The sequence below is a fragment of the Cryptomeria japonica genome, chromosome 9 (assembly GCF_030272615.1).
Source record: "Cryptomeria japonica chromosome 9, Sugi_1.0, whole genome shotgun sequence".
In the NCBI taxonomy this organism is placed as follows: Eukaryota; Viridiplantae; Streptophyta; class Pinopsida; order Cupressales; family Cupressaceae; genus Cryptomeria; species Cryptomeria japonica.
Genome location: NC_081413.1, coordinates 467,513,725 through 467,530,213, shown reverse-complemented (window position 1 = coordinate 467,530,213; position 16,489 = coordinate 467,513,725). Strand labels below are relative to the sequence as shown.

Sequence of the window (16,489 nt, the reverse complement as noted above, 5' to 3'; positions counted from 1 at the left end):
TTGTTTCCTTGTTTCAGTAAGTTCTTTAATTATCTATTTGGGTTATCTTAAGTAATGCTCAGTCTCTGCGAATTTTGAATATTAATAATTCTGAGTATGTTTGCATAACTCAGATTATCTGGAGATGGATTACTAAGCATAAATGTCAAAATTATAATCTGCAAATATTCTAGTTTAAGGGAATCAATTTTCTGTAAGTTACGATACTAAATATACATGAACTTAATGGTCAAAGAATCACGTTTAATTGAATTGGACAGGCAAACTTTATGTGAAACAATAAACACCAAATAACATTGAGTAATAGTTAATTTCCATAAACTGTACATTTCAATATTTCTTAATTAATCCATCTGAAATTTACGCCTATCCCGGAATGCTTCCGCATTTCTGAAGATTATCTCTTATAGCTGTGTCATTATTAAAATGTAGAAAGAAGTAATCCGTTCACACTGTTAGAAACTTAGATATAAACATTAGTAATTCGTTGAATGAATAATGCAATCTGGTAAATCAATCAATAAAGAATAAATTAATGAACCCCACGGGTAGTTCTCAATAATTAATTCAGAGGGATTGGGGATATGCAGGAGGGGAGTTTTGCCCACCCAAGAAGCTAACTACTGAGTTATGTCAGTAGCCCAGGAGGGCTAGTGACTGCTCCTGGGCTTGGGTCTGGCATAGTAGGCCGCCCCTGACTTGTCCCAGCCCTCTGGGTTAAAGTTAATGTTAAACAAAAGGGAAAGACCCACGCCTTTTGGCCAGGAGGGCATATGACTGCTTCTGGACCACTATGGATGGTTGGGAAATTCCACAACATTTCTTTACTAACTTAAATGAAGAAGTCCTGTCTTTAATGGTTATAAATAATGGTAATCATTTGGTTAATCTGCTGTGTAAGCTAATGTATTGTTCTCATTTAATTGTCTTTGGATGGTATTAATTGTTCTTTAGTAAGGTGATTTTCATGTTATTCTGATTTTTTCTTATAATAATTTACAGGCAAATTGAACTTGTATTACTTCACAAGTAGGGGACATCACATTAAGATCCTTGTCACAATCTTAGTATGTCCTAGGATTTCATCTTTATTTTCATAACAAGGGTTTCTTCATTGTATATTGTATCATTTTCATTTTGTATCTAATGAATTCTCTGGACTCATAGCATTTTCATTGCCTCTCTCTTGTGTGGAAGATTGTTTTGGCTGTAGTTAATCCTTGGGCTATTATAGGATTGGGCTACTGTAGATACATATAGTACTTGAAAAATTAGCTATAAAAAGATGTATAAGGAATAAGTATACACATTGCAATGATTGCATTGAACATTAAGTTATTAACATTTAACTAGTTTTTAATAGTGGAAATAAAAATATCAACATTGAAACCAGGATACAACTTTACAATTTGGTTGTCTTCACAGTTCACACGGGGGTTTTGTTTGTCCTATATTGTTTCTCCCTTATTTCTCCTCTGTGCCCACCCAAAAAATTCCTCAATCCAGAATATGATTAGCCTTGATTTCCTTCCATCAGTGTGACCTTGGAAGGGTTAGTACCTTTGTCTTGGTGGTCATGATGTTGCCATACTTTCAGAAAATTTATCCCTACAGAATAAATGCTTTGTTTTCATGGCACTCTGCTTATTTAAGCCCTTTGAACCATAATTACAAGGTTTGGGCTTGTACTTGGTCTCAGCACTTAGACTCAGCTAAGACTCAGCAAATTGAAAAACCATGAAATATCGAGATTGTGTAAGGATTTAAAGCTTTTATCATGCACCCTTCTCTAAATTAACTTTAAAGACATACTAAACAGTACGATTGGTTAAAGAAAGGCTATTTTACTGTATTTTAGCAATTTGATCATTTGCTCTTACATATATGTATACACATGTTTCAACCAAAAATGTGTATATTATTTGGAACTTTGGTCAGATTTGAGATTTGAACAAGATCATAGACCTGTTGATTTTGTATGTGACGGTTTGTCTCTTATAGGATTTCCTATATGTCCAATCTTTGCTCAGCCTTTGCCAAGTCACAAGATGATTCCATTTTGGATTTGTGTGCCATTATGTAATGTCCCTACTAGTTAGAGATTAGTGTCCTGCAAAACAAATTGTTAGAATACAACATATATATATATATATATATATATATATATATATATATATATATATATATATATAAGCCATTTTCTTAATTTGCAATCTATCTTTAATACTAAATTAACATAATCATAATTTCATCTAATAAAAAGGATACGAATGCCATACGAAAGTATGTCCTTAGGCGGCCGTGAAGCTTGCCCTCTTGGAACCCCTTGGTTCCAAGATGTCCTTAGGCAGCCGTGAAGCTCGCCCTCTTGGAACCCTTCCAAGCCCTCCAGGAAATCGAAGATGAGTTCGAATCCTGTCTTGGGTGTAAACTCTTACACCCAAGCCATCCAAGAAAGACCCTTGTCTATTCCTTGCCTTGGGTGATGCCTTCATCATCCAAGTCCTTAGAGGGGATCAACCTGACCTTTGAGTCCTGTCTTGGGTATAACCTTTTACACCCAAGCCAACCAAGGAAGACCCTTGCCTTTCCTTGTCTTGGGTGATGCATCCCATCATCCAAGTCCTCAGAGGGGACCGGCCAGATCTGTCTCTTCTTGGATGAACTTGGTCAACCAAGCCATATATATGCATATAGATATTTAGTATATATTGCCCTCCAGGGATTATCATAAACCCTCCATTAGGCTAAGGGAATTTCTTCCCTATAACCTTCATCATATAATCACATTAATATTACATTTTATAATTCATTATTGTTTTCCATTCCATAATTTACGTCTTCATTTACATATTCTTTAATCTTTCTAATGATCCTAAATATACATACATATTCTACATAGATTCCTATCTTTATTGCTACATTCATATAAGTAATCATTAGAGATATATGTATTCATAAAAGTGCATATGTGTGTGTGTGGCACACACGTCCACACACATATATACCTTAAGACTTCTTAACCCCTCTTACCTGTATGCAGATTGTAGCCTGCGGTTGGAGTTCACACTGTAGATGTCGCCTGCAAATTGGGAGGCATACCTTAAAGAACACAAATGTTACTTCCTATAACTTGATAACAATTCTGATCCGATCTTATCAATGGTGATGTCACTGGATGCTTTTGATTCCTTCCCTTTATATCTCTCAATTTGAGGGAGAGGTCACACCTCTTCATCATGTATGCCCTTTGGCAAGAGACATACCCTTTCCCCATTAGCACCCTTTGAAAGAGTGTAACTCTTCATTATTTCTACCCTTTGAATTGGACACAACCTTTCATAATCAGATCTGCACTTATTATTTAAATCAAATCTGCACTTCTCATCACCAAATTATCCCCCCCTTCAAATGAGGTTTTCTTCTCCCTTTTATATATCATTGTTGAGGGAGTCACAACTTTTCCTTTCATGTCTTTTGACTTTTCATTAACTTAATTAATTTTTTTATTAATCATATTTAATTATATCATTTTATATTTTAATTTTATTATTATCATTTATTATTAAATTCTATTTCAAAGTGAGGATATTATTATCATTTATTATTAAATTCTATTTCAAAGTGGGGATATTACAATTACATTGATAATATCTTACCATATTAGCAATATTATATCAGATTTGATTAACCGTATGAGCTTTAGATTTTATTAACATCATTATGTTATTTTGCCATCTTTATATTATATTACATTAACAATATCACTATGTTAATATGTGACTGAATTAATGTATTGTATTACATTAACAGTGTTAACAGTTATTATATTATATTAGCAGCACCATAATATATTAACAACATTGTGGTATACTAACCGTGTCATATTGTATTGATCATATTAAATTGTATTATTAATATTAAATGTAATAACCAAATTAGATTGTATTAACAATACCATCGTATGATATTGTTAACAGCCTTTATATACATACCGTAATGTTTTCCCGGACAGTATGTCCCCAGACCCCATAGTCTTCCCCCCGTATTCCTCTTCCATTATTCTCCCGTGGTGACCTCTACCTTATACCCCGTGAAGGGTTACATCCCTCCACAGGTCCCTTCCACACGAACTATATATAACGATCAAGGAGGGGACATGACACATTATTAAATCCATCTGTGTTCGGCTATGATCTTTATGAAATTTAATCTAGTTTATTCGTAAGCATCTAATAAAGACAATGCGTATAGCAATCACATGATGCCCTTGCTTTAAAGACGCAATGCATTGTATTTGTATGGTTCTAGGAGAAACCAAAAATGCATTTCTGATAATTACTAACAAACCAGACTTTTGCATGACCAATAAAGACCATGTATATTGCCATCACATAATGCCCTTGCTTGAAGACACAACTTATTGTATTTGTACGGTTCCAGAAGAAACAAAAAATCCTTTTTTGATAATTACTAACAAATTGGACTTTTGCATGACCTTGACCGCCATGGCTTCCTCTCTGTGTGGAACGCCTGGATCCCTTCCTCCACATCTTTGTGTCAGCTCTTAGGGTTCAAGTCTTTTGTTTCTGATCAGTAAATGCATATTTGACTGCAGCTGGTAGTTCTGACATTGGACCTGTTTTTCTGGACAGCCATTCGCATTTGGATGAGAAGGTTTTGTCTGCTGTTGATGACTCAGTTTCCTATTTTCACACAAATGTTGGGGTGGCTTTGATAACAGCATGGGTTTCATCTGAAGGTTTTGCTGCTGCCTTGACCACACCTGTCCGAGTCTATCCAACAGGACTTGCTGAGTTTGGTGAGTCCGACCAGACTGACCAGGTATTCAGTTCCTGAGTCTAGCAGCCTCATTTTAACTGGTTTGCCTTGAGACTCAACAAATGTAGCAAGTTTTGGGCAAGTCCTGTAACACTTCTTTGAACACATGTGGAAGCTAATCTCTTATAACCAGAGTAGCTGGATACGCCTCTGCCCTTCTCTGAGTGTGCTTATCCTTGTATCCAATATGGATACGGATACGGATATGACACGGCACAGATACACATCAGATACTGTACCCACACGTGCCCAAAAACTCTTGATTTTCCAACAGAGCCAGATACTGTGTGATTTGATTTTTTTAAAATTTGATGTAAACGTTCCAAAACTTGAGCCCTTTATCAAAACAAGAAAAATACCACCCTAAGATGAGCAAAACTCAAAACCCTTACCACCAGTATGGTTGCAGGAACAGTTGGGAAAATCTACAATTCCCGAGGGAAAAGGATAATTACAAAGCATGACAGACAAAAAAAGGCACGGAGAAAAGAATAAGTATTTTGCTTGATTGTGCCCAATTTTTTCTGGTTATCCATATAAACCAGTAAATGGTAAGATTAGTCTCTTGGATAACTGGTGCAGGCATAATCCTAATGCCTAACCTAGGGTTACTTTTCCCTTCTTATCTTTTCTCTTCAAGTACTTCGCGTCACATATGTGGCCTAAGTTGGCATTGGATAGTTATAGAACAAAAGGAAGAATGAACAAAAACAAATAAAATCAAAGAAAATAGTAATCTTTGGGATCTGCAGTGTGAGGTTTACATGTTTGGAGGCACTATTCTTCTAACAAAATTAAAAGAAAATTGCTTTGAGCATTTGTAATTTTATTGATATAAATGCACACAATTAGATGCCCATACATATTTGAAGCAAAATATCCTATACTTGATTGTGGCTATACTATTGTTACAAATGACAAGGAATGAAGCTAAAATGTATATTTTCCATTTGTTGATCCTATATAAGTTCATTGGCTATATTTTTGTTATAATTATAGCACTGTCCTTGGATGCTATATAATGTAATTCTAGTAAAATTACTGGAGGTCCATGAGTTCTGGTTCACTGCATGATTTAGCAAAAGAAAGCCCATAGTTTTGTTTTTTTCTGTTGTATCTGTCTTTGCATCTGGACAACACATGGTGTGGGAAAATTAAAGCAAACATTTTCAAAATTTTGAGAACAGCAATTGCTACTTTTCCCTCCCTGCACCATGGCCATTAGTATGGAATTTATGTTGCAAAATTGCAAGCTTTTGCATTTGAATATTTCTCTCCATTTGTACCACCAATTCTAATTAATAAAAGAAGCGCCATTATTATCTGTACCAGTAATATTGAAGATAATATCCAGAGCAGCTAATGTGTACTAGGTTCTGCCCATTGAGAGTATTAGGAAAGGTAGAAAGATTAAATTATTTAGTGCATTGGTATTCTAACTTCTTAAGCAGTTAACTGGTTGTTGTATCAAAAGCTCTCTAATATATTTTTTTTCTCTTTTAAGAGTTTTACACTTCTTTGCCTCAGTTGTGAAGAAACGTTCTTTTGTATGTCAGGCACAGATAATGCTTGGTATGGTGCGGCCTCCACAAGTGGTATGCATTTGCTTCTATTTCAGTACATTTCTCATATGGTCTTTGCAAAGTTTTGTATATTATTTGACATTGTGCAATTCCTGTGTTGATTTCAGATGCCTAACATTCAACAGTCCCTCACTCAATCTCCTCAACAACAGATGCAGACTGGCCAACAGGGACATGTTCAACCCAGGCAGCAGGGCCAGACAAATCCAGTGCAGATTCAACCACAACCCCGGCAGCAGTCACAGATGCATGTGGGGCAGCATGGTCAGGTGCCAGTGACAACACAGTCACAACCCCAAAGTGCAATGCAGCAACCATCACAACGGCCCCAACACATTCCTCCGCATCCTCTAATGCAAGCAGGCCAACAATCTCAGCCTCACATGCCACGTCAACCAACATCACAACCTGTGCAGCAACCATCTCAGGGTCGGAATTTGCCGATGCATCTACCCATACATTCTGCTCCACAAAATTTGCCAATGCAGCCTCAACTTCCTACAGTTCTCTCAGGTCAACCTCAACATACTTTAAGCCAATCGAGTGCTGGGATTCATCAACCAATGCAGCCACCATTGCCACAACAGCCAAGACCTCCTCTTCAGCCACCTATGCATCAACTGCAGAATCAGCAGGCTCAGAACATTGGTTTTCAGCCATCAGTTGTTCCACAGCAACCACAGTCTCAAACTAAGTTTCAGGTATGGTGTCTGTCATTTAGTTAATGTACTGGATTTTGCAAATTTGGAATAATCTGTCAAAACATTTCTGTATTATTGATCTGCCTTGGGTATAATGTTTAGTTTGACAAGGCTCCAAACAAAAGCAATGTGATATCTTTTCCATTCTTGGAAACATAATCTTGTCACAAGCATTTCAAATTGACAAGTCATCTGGGTATTTCAATTTACAGCACTCAGGAAGCAATGCACAATCAGGCATGGGGGCTCCTTTCCAGCCACATGCCCAGCCTCCACTGCCAAGCCATCCACCTCCACAGCAACTGTATCAGGCAAGAAGATTATCTCGTTTTCATTTCATTCAGAATTTCCTTTGAATAGTTAATTACAAATGACGGACCCTGACTGAATTTCTTTTTTCCAAATAATCACAGATGAATTCAGGGAGTGTGGTTGGGCCTGTTTCACATTCTGGATCAGACATCAGTGGTCATAGTATGGGGCATGGTAACCTGCCAGCTGTGGGCCATGGGATCCAAACTGGAAGAGGACCTAACATGGGTCAAGGCTTGAGTGGCATGGGCCCTGCTGCATCATGGCCGCCAGTTCCTCCTGAAGGGGTTACCAACAGTGTTAGTGGATCTCAGCCTTCAACCATTCAAACAGGGATGGGAGGGCCAACAGGTTTAGGTGGGGGTATGATAGGAGGCACGAGTGAATCTGGTGGACCATCTACTGGAAATATTGGAAGTGGAATGAATACTGGACCTCCAGATGTTGCAGGATCTAATCTTGTTCGTTCTCATGGAATTAGTGAAATGCAAACTCAAGCAGTGCCACAGCAGCAGCAACAAATTTCTCATGTGAGTCATTGTAAATCATTCTTTGGTTCTACGATGTCCAAGGGATGGTGTTTTTTTCTGTTACTAACATGGTCATTATTTTAAATCAGATGCAGTTATCACCTGATCAGGAGAAAGCCTTACTGCAACAAGTGATGAGCCTCACACCTGAACAGATAAATTCTTTACCTGTGGAACAAAGACAACAAATACTCCAGTTGCAGCAAATGTTTCGTGGATCTACAAGCAATTGACAGGACAAAGAAATTCTGACTCTGCCTATTTAACAGTGCAGTAAATACTAAAGTACAAACCCCCTCAGAACTGAACCAGCAACTTGGATGACAAATTCAATGGTTGTGAACTCGAGGATTTGATTCTTGGCTCCCCAAAATTTGTGATTGAATGTGCTGCAATATTTTACCATGTAGAAATACAGGAATTAGGTCTGGCTCTGCAATGTGTGGCAAATTCCATAATTTAATTTGAATGCTCAAAAGGAATGTTCTTTACGTCTTCTCAGATAACTTTCTTATTGTCTCATGCATTTTAATATTTTATCGCTCTGCAGAATTTGACTACACTTTATTAAACATTTTCAAAACAAAATGAAAATTTATTGGAAAATATTAAAAATGTCCAACTTTTAGAATTCGGAATTTTAAACATGTATTCGGGATGAATTAAATGTAGCACTTGAATTTAAGCCACCTATGGTCCTATTCTTTCTGTTTTTGTATCCACATCCGAAGAATCCATTATTTTAATTTTTAATAGGTTAAACGTGTCAATTATTAGGACATTTTACACTCTGCTGCATAACGTGGTTGCATACCTGCGATGTATTGGCTTAGAAACACAGATTGCCCGCAGCATCTAATGGTCTTTGCAATTGATGCATTTTCGATTAATTGCCCTCGAATTCTCACAATTTTTTATTAAAAAAAGGTAACGGACCACCGCTCAATTATATTCTCTGATGAAACAACTGCTCAAGAGAACTTGTAATTTATAATCGGTAAACTTGAATAATTTTGCTTTTAAAGTAACCATGGGAATGTTAAAAGAGTAATAAATTTGTATACACAGGAATACTGTAAACCTCTTACTATCTAATTTACACTGAAAAGCTAATAGATCTCATACTTCTGTCATTTGATCGTTGTGGAACATTGTTGTAATTGATAAATTGGTCGTTGGGACGTGGTGTTTCAGTATTTGATGATCTGAAGACATGGTCTTTCATTCCAACCTCAAGGGCATGTTACATATTTATTTCTTACCATCTAATTTGCCCCATTGTTATGGACTTATTTCGAATGGCTTTTGGAGGGCTCCTCAAAAGGCGGTACTTTTATTATATCTTTATTAGGCCTCATTAACAACAAAGGAAGTTTATTATTGGGGTAAGGAAGGTCATAGCTGATGTCTCCATGCCTTACTAGAGTGTACCTGGATGAAGCATCTTAAATGTATCATTTTGGATAACATGTTACTTGATTGTCTTTCATGATGCCTCATTTGAATTGTTGCTTTTCTACTCTTGTAGAGTTATATGTTGTACGAGATCCATTAGCATTAGGCAATCTGGTTGTATAACTTGACTGTTGTGCCATAAGTTCCTTTGGTCATTTGTATTCAGAATATCATTGCTATTAAAGGCTCTACCCTAAGTGTGTAGGAAATCATGGTCTTCTTTATGATACATGATAATGTGTCGCAATTTTATGATTTATACTATGTAAAGCATTCCTTTTATTTACGAGTATGATAACAGAGGCAGATGCAAGGTTTGAAGTTGTGCTTGCTGTTAAAGAATGAATTTACTGATGTTCACGAGGCTTCCGCAACCAGAAATAGAGGTAGAAGTAGATACTTTGAACAAATACTAAAGCCTGAGCTTGAGCTAGAACGTGAGATCCTAGATGTGTCTAAGGGATATATAAATTGATTAATTAGATGTGAGAAATTTGCAAATGAGGCACCTACCAGCGCTAAAATGGCCACCCTATACACCAAAGAGGGCATACGTACACGTCTTATTGGGGTTATGCAAATAAAGCTTTTAAGGTTTGCTTGATATCTCAATAAAGAGATTAAGATAACCATCAAAGAGTACATTGGGGAAAACTTAAAAAGTAGGAACATTTAACGGGGCCCTACGTTGGCCAAGAAAGTTCTTTTGGTAAGTGAATCGGCGAGTTTTAATGTGTTCTTACAATAGTTTGATCATTTGGGAATGTTGTGATGTTGTCAAAGCTGGTAGATTAGTCTCGGCAAAAACTTGATCAACTCAATTTTTTTTAAATTTAATAACAAAATATATCCATTGAGTTCATAAATGGGTGCAAAATCACATCATCGAGAGAATCTTGATATAATAATTCATTGACAAACTATTGTGGATTTATGATAGTTGTCTTTGAAAATCATGATCATAATTCATAAATTGCATATTACAACATTTTACATCCTTTATCCTTGATCTATAGAAAACTCAAGATGTTCTAATCTTTGCACTCCAGTTGTGTTTTTCACTTGCATAAAAGTTTTGGGTTTGTGGTTTTGGTTCGACCTCCATCTTGCTACTAGATGGCAATGATTATTTTGCCTAAGCAATGTCATTCAATGAGAATCAAATAGCTCCTCTTGTTGCAATCGCATATTCAATTGCTTGCCTCTGAAAATAAAAATCTTGTTTGTAATAAACTATGGAGTCTCAAAATCTTGTTTGCAATAAACAATGGGGTCGCCTCATCTTGTCTTATCTAATCATTATAAGGATCAATGCCATCTAAATCAACTATCTTTGATTTTTCTTTTACCTCTCTTATACAAAGTCAAAGGTTTTATTGTACAAAGACAAGGCCATTTAGGTGTTTTTGAGTTAACTTATTTTGATTGTTCATGTGAATTGTCTTAAACAAACACCAATTGTGCTCATAACAAGATGCACTACAAGGTTGACACAAAATATGGAGGGATAATCTTTAATATTTAGAGTATTTGCACCCCAACCCCCCCCCCCTAGGAATATGCAAATTAAGATATTTATGCATTTGTAAGAAAACCATATTTTATCAATATTTGTGAATTTGGAATTTGTAAATGTAGGCACCCAAAATTGTCCAATCTAATTTAATAAATATTTTATTTATTTAATTATCTAAGCCTAATTCTTCTATTAATTAAATAAATCTTTATTTATTTAATTAATTCATTTATCCTCTTCTAGTTTTATTTCTCATTTAAATAAATACATTTATTTATTTAAATTATCCTTTTCCTAAATTAAATAAATATCTTATTTATTTAATTATCCCACTTCTTCTATTAATTAAATAAATATTTATTTATTTAATTAATTCATTAAGCCTTTTCTACCCATGACACATGTCATTCATCTCTTAATTCATACATTACCTACCCTTTTCATTATTTTATTATTTCTTTTACCTACCCCCTAATCATAGCCGACCTCCTTTGACACCTCTCAATCTTATCCCTCCATTTCATATAGTGTCTTCTATATAAGGAGATGCTTCCTTCATTATCAAACCCTAATGAAAGATCTTAAAGACTTGACTACACTACGATCCTACTTGCAACCACATTCCGTTTTTTGTTGAGCTCTTGTGCACATAAAATCTGAGAGTAAATACATCAAGCAAGATCAATGGAGATAGGAAGAATGGAGATCAAAACCCTATTGGACATGTGATGGTATAATCTTTGTGATTTTGTTTGATTTGCATTGTCTTAGGTAATCTTCATATGTTATGGTGGATCTTTGTTGTTGTTTGGCTAGGGTTTTGTGGTTGAATTCATTTAGCCTTTCAATATTGTTATTATTGTTATCCATTTTCACTATATACATTTTGGCACGCCCGGTGGGACTCTTGTCCCTTTTTGCATTTAACATCTTGTTGCAGATTTTGTATTTTGAAGTTGCAGATCCGACGTTTTCGGCAGCATTTTTGATATTTCCGCGTCTGCGTACTTTCGGATCGCGTTTTTGATTTTCTAGCACATCTGCGACACCTGGAGTCGCGTCTATGTTATTGGCAATATTCTATTTTGCAGGTTCCAGGAAAGCGCATCTGTGTTATAAAGTCGCGTCTGCGATGTTTTTAGCCGCGCCTGTGTCCAGAAGAAGCGTTTGTGTTCTGTAGTCGCGTCTGTGTCTCACAGAACCGCATCTGTGTAACCCAGTCGCGTCTGTGTTCACCAGTTTTCAAATTTTTGGGTTTTTATTGATTCAGTTTTTCGGATTTTGCATTTAGGGTTTCAGATCTGGTTTATTTTGAGCTAACATTTTCAGATCTAGCTAACAAAATTGGTGCAGCTTGTCTTGGAAGCTAAATCGTTTGGTTGAAGGCCCCTATTTTCACAAAGTCTTTTGGGTTTAAAATCTACCTAACTTGTGTGCTTGCAGGAAGGGGTGATTATTTGAAACAATCCAAACTACTAATAAATCTTTGTTGCAGGTCCTTGGCAAGGGTTTTTGGATTTTTATTATGTGCCTTGTTTTCATAGACTAGCAAACACTTCAATTGGTGCACTAAAATTGAATCATTGTCTTTTGTGTCTTGAGCAATAGGCTCTTTTTGTTTAATCTTTAGAGGGTCTGTCTTCCCGTGTGGTCATTAGGACTACTAGTGAGAAGAGAACGACCCAAGTGGTAGCGAGGAAAACCCACCTCTTCCGAACCACTATAAACAAATGTATTCATGGTGAAAACTATGAATAACGTGTGCTGATTAGTTCATACCGACACTGTCTCCCCATAAACCCGTTTGATCAAATTTATTTGATCATTTGTAGGGCGTAACCCCTACCGGCTGGGAGCCTTCTATATTTACAGAGCTGAAAGTGTCGCATGTATGGCCACACGAGCGGATGCCCTTACTAGCACCTTTTTGTTTTAGAAGCCCAAATCCTTCTAGTTGTTGGGGCAGGAGGTCGGACCTCTGGTAGCGGCCCACACACATACGGTTCTTAGTAGAGATACAAAGTTCGCCACGGGGAGTTTTCGTGGGGACTGATGCTTGGCTGACCTGAGAAGTGAGTGCCGAGGGTGGAGCCAGTGAGGTCAAGCATCTAAGTATCTGCTCTGAATAGCGTAGCTTCGGGGGTAAAACCCCATGTGGGATCAACAACTATTGTCTTGGCCAACCATAAGAATTGTGCTTGACTTATGTTAAACATTCAAAACATTCAAGACCAAACAACAAAACATTGTGTTTTTTTTGTCTTCAAATGTATGCAAAACATTTTTACATCAAACAACACACTTTTCTTGGAGTCATTTTTGAGTCTAGACACTTGCAAACATTGGGTCTTCATCAACACTGTGTCCTCTTGTCACGAAAAAATAGTCAAACAGTCAGATTTGGTCACAACAAAACGACTTCACAGATTGGAAAAAATTGCACAAACTTTACAGAAAAGCGTCTGTGTCGGACATAATAGCGTCTGTGTTGTATAACCGCGTCTGTGAAGGGCAGAATCGCGTCTATGTTCCAACAGTCAACATTACACCTGGCAAAAAAATCTCAGAAACGCGTCTGTGTTAAACAGAGCCGCGTCTGTGTCGGGAAACCGCGTCTGTGAAGTATATAGGCGCGTCTGTGTTCAGAATTGAAAAAACTGTTACAGTCTAGCAAACAAACACAGTCAGTTTCGGAATTCTTGAGCTTCCTAGGTCATTTCTCCAGGGTTTCATTTAGCATTCAACCTGTCTTTGGGTCTCACAAAATCAATCATTGCTTCACATCTCACTTTACATTCACACTTGTCTAAACTTGGGTCAAAAGGTCACTTGCTTGTCCTCACTATACTTTGTCAACACACTACATACAACAACACTTTGCTAAGTGGTCTCTCATCAAGGTTTCTTACCTTTGGGTCTCATTTGGTTTTACTTAGAGTCAAGGTCAACTTCCCTCATCAAGAGAAACTATCCTCTCTTTGGAAGTCACACCTACTCTACTACATACATACTTGGTCTTACACTTTGGACATTGCAAATTAACTTCAGATTCATTTACATTCCATCCAACTCTTGGTCTTCCATACTCTTTCCATTTTTCATCTAGTCTCACACATCTTGGTCAATACCTAGTTCATGGTTGAAACCCGTCTTCAAAAATCTAAGAGAGAAACTAAAGAGGCTCAAGAGTCCGCAAACATGAGTTCTTATGAGTATGACAATGAGATCTTTTTCAATTCTGATCATACTACATTACCTGACATGGATGCCTATAGAAACATTCCAAATGTTGAGAACATGGACACTATAAGCAACAATGCTACACATAATGACAATATGGACAACTTTTCAGTACATTCAGCAGATGTGGAAGAATCCATTATGAATCCCCATTTCAATCGATTGGTTGAGGAAATAATGAGGAGGGATAGACAATACTTTTTACAAATGATGGCACAAAGTGGAGCCAAGATACCTCATGATTTTGACATGTCTCAAATAATGGAAAATCAACCTTTGCAACAACCTCACTCCAACATGGATCAAAGGAGACCTAATAGTGGAGGAAATAGAGGACCATATATGTTACTTGAATCACCATCAGCTTTGCTTCAAAAACCAGAGGTCCCACATACACATGGTCAAACATATGATACTCACCTTCGCAGACCATTATGGAAATCTTATGGAGAGAAATATGCTCAATCACATATCAATGCTAAGGATCAACCACCAAAGCAATGGGATATTCAAAGGCATGCTCAAAATTTGGACACAAGGAAACCCCGTGTCAAATTTGGGGGCAATACAATAGAACATGACATGCCTGTAGAGTATGGTATACATGCACAAAATAGATATGGTGTTCCTCAACATGAATCTATACCAAGTGGTCCATATACGCAACATCATTGCAGACCCCCTCCATATGAACATGTGTATGATCAATATCATCCATATATGCAACATGCTCCTCCTCCAATGGGTACCTCAAACATAGGATATGGTCCAAGAAGTCGATCTCCACCTAAGAGCAGTTTGGAGCAACAAATCAGAGACTTACAAAAGAAAATGGAGGACATAAATACACCAAAGCCAACATACACAATGAGAGACATATGCCCTTATCCATTTGACAAGAGCATTGCAATGCCTCCTTTTCCTACACACTTTGTGACGCCTAAATTTGATAAGTATAGAGGAAAAGGGGATCCTAAGGCACACATAAGACAGTTTTTCACAGCTTGCATTGAGATAGCAGTAGAAGAGACATATTTGATGAGATTATTCCCACAAAGCTTAGGTGATCAAGCTATGGAATGGTTCTCTCAACTTCCACCTGGAATTAAGTCATGGGGTGACTTAGCAGAGGCATTTATCCAACATTTCTCCTACAATATAGAGACAGACATATCAGTCACTACTTTGTGCAACACCAAGCAAAAAGAGGGAGAGTCTTTTGCATCATTCTTACAAAGATGGAGAAATCTAGCCAGCAAATGCTCTTGTGAAATTCCACAAAAACAAATGGTAGAAATGTTCACACAAAATGTTAACAAAGACATTGGCTATGATCTAAGAAAAACTTGTTTGTCCACCTTCAAGGATGTTATTGAAAAAGGCTTAGCAACAGAGAAGGTCCTAATTGAACAAGGAGTCATTAAGATATTCAAGGAAAACAAAGATGACTTTAAAGGAAAAGACAAGCCAAGATTTTGGAATAAAAACAAGAACACGGTCAATGATGGTGTTGTTGATGCCAACACAGTGCAACCCAAAGTCTTTTTTTTTGGATCAAGCTCTACAAAAAATCAAGTGAATACTCAAACAACTTCCAGATCACGAAGGAAGTACACTCCATTGGGAGAACCACTTGAGTCAGTTTTCAAGAAGCTAGTGGCAAACAAGGTAATCACTATTCCAAATTTTCCTCCATATGAGCCAAAGGTTAAACCAAATTGGTGGAATGATGATGAGTATTGTGAATTTCATAAGAGCAAGGGTCATAAGACAGGAAATTGTCATCGACTGAAGAACATCATACAAGATCTCATTGATAGAGGTGACATTGAGATTGAGGGACACTCATCCAATCAAGAACATGAGATGTTTAAGGAACCATTCCCAAAACATGACAAGGGAAAAGCTAAAGCCACAGAGGATCAAACCAACTATACCAGAGAATCTTATAACTATGATTCAACCATCAATCACATCTCGATGGACAGTTATGTCTCTACCATTATCATCAAGGACAAAGCGGCGGAGAATTCTACTCGGAGACCCAGGATTGTCCTAAAAGGTGTTGGATCTTCTTTTGAACCTACCTCTGAATGTCATGCTACAACCCGCCGAGGTAAAATCACTTTGCAAGGTGCTCCAACTAAAAACACCGCTTCTTCATCAACCAAACCTGAATATGACCTTGTAGAACAGTTAGGGAAGACACCCGCGCTCATCTCCATTCTTGAGCTCCTACGCATATCCCCTGCTCATAAAGCCATTCTTGACAAAATCTTGAGAGATACTGTCATTCCTACTGATCTAAAC

At 37.1% G+C, this 16,489-nt stretch overlaps 1 protein-coding gene across 4 annotated transcripts in view; it reads left to right on the top strand.

Moving 5' to 3' along the window:
- Nucleotides 1–8,459, top strand: part of LOC131075925 (cleavage stimulating factor 64) — a 52,893-nt gene extending 44,434 nt beyond the window's left edge. For 3 of the 4 annotated variants that reach the window (XM_058012884.2, XM_058012886.2, XM_058012887.2), the window contains 5 exons: nt 6,399–6,437; nt 6,533–7,126; nt 7,339–7,437; nt 7,540–7,968; nt 8,058–8,459. In XM_058012884.2, coding sequence (XP_057868867.1) covers nt 6,399–6,437; nt 6,533–7,126; nt 7,339–7,437; nt 7,540–7,968; nt 8,058–8,201 — 1,305 coding nt within the window. In that variant the 3' untranslated portion in view covers nt 8,202–8,459. The remainder of the gene's footprint in view (nt 1–6,398; nt 6,438–6,532; nt 7,127–7,338; nt 7,438–7,539; nt 7,969–8,057) is intronic. The other variant, XM_058012885.2, reaches the window with a different exon arrangement.
- Nucleotides 8,460–16,489: the final 8,030 nt, after the last annotated feature.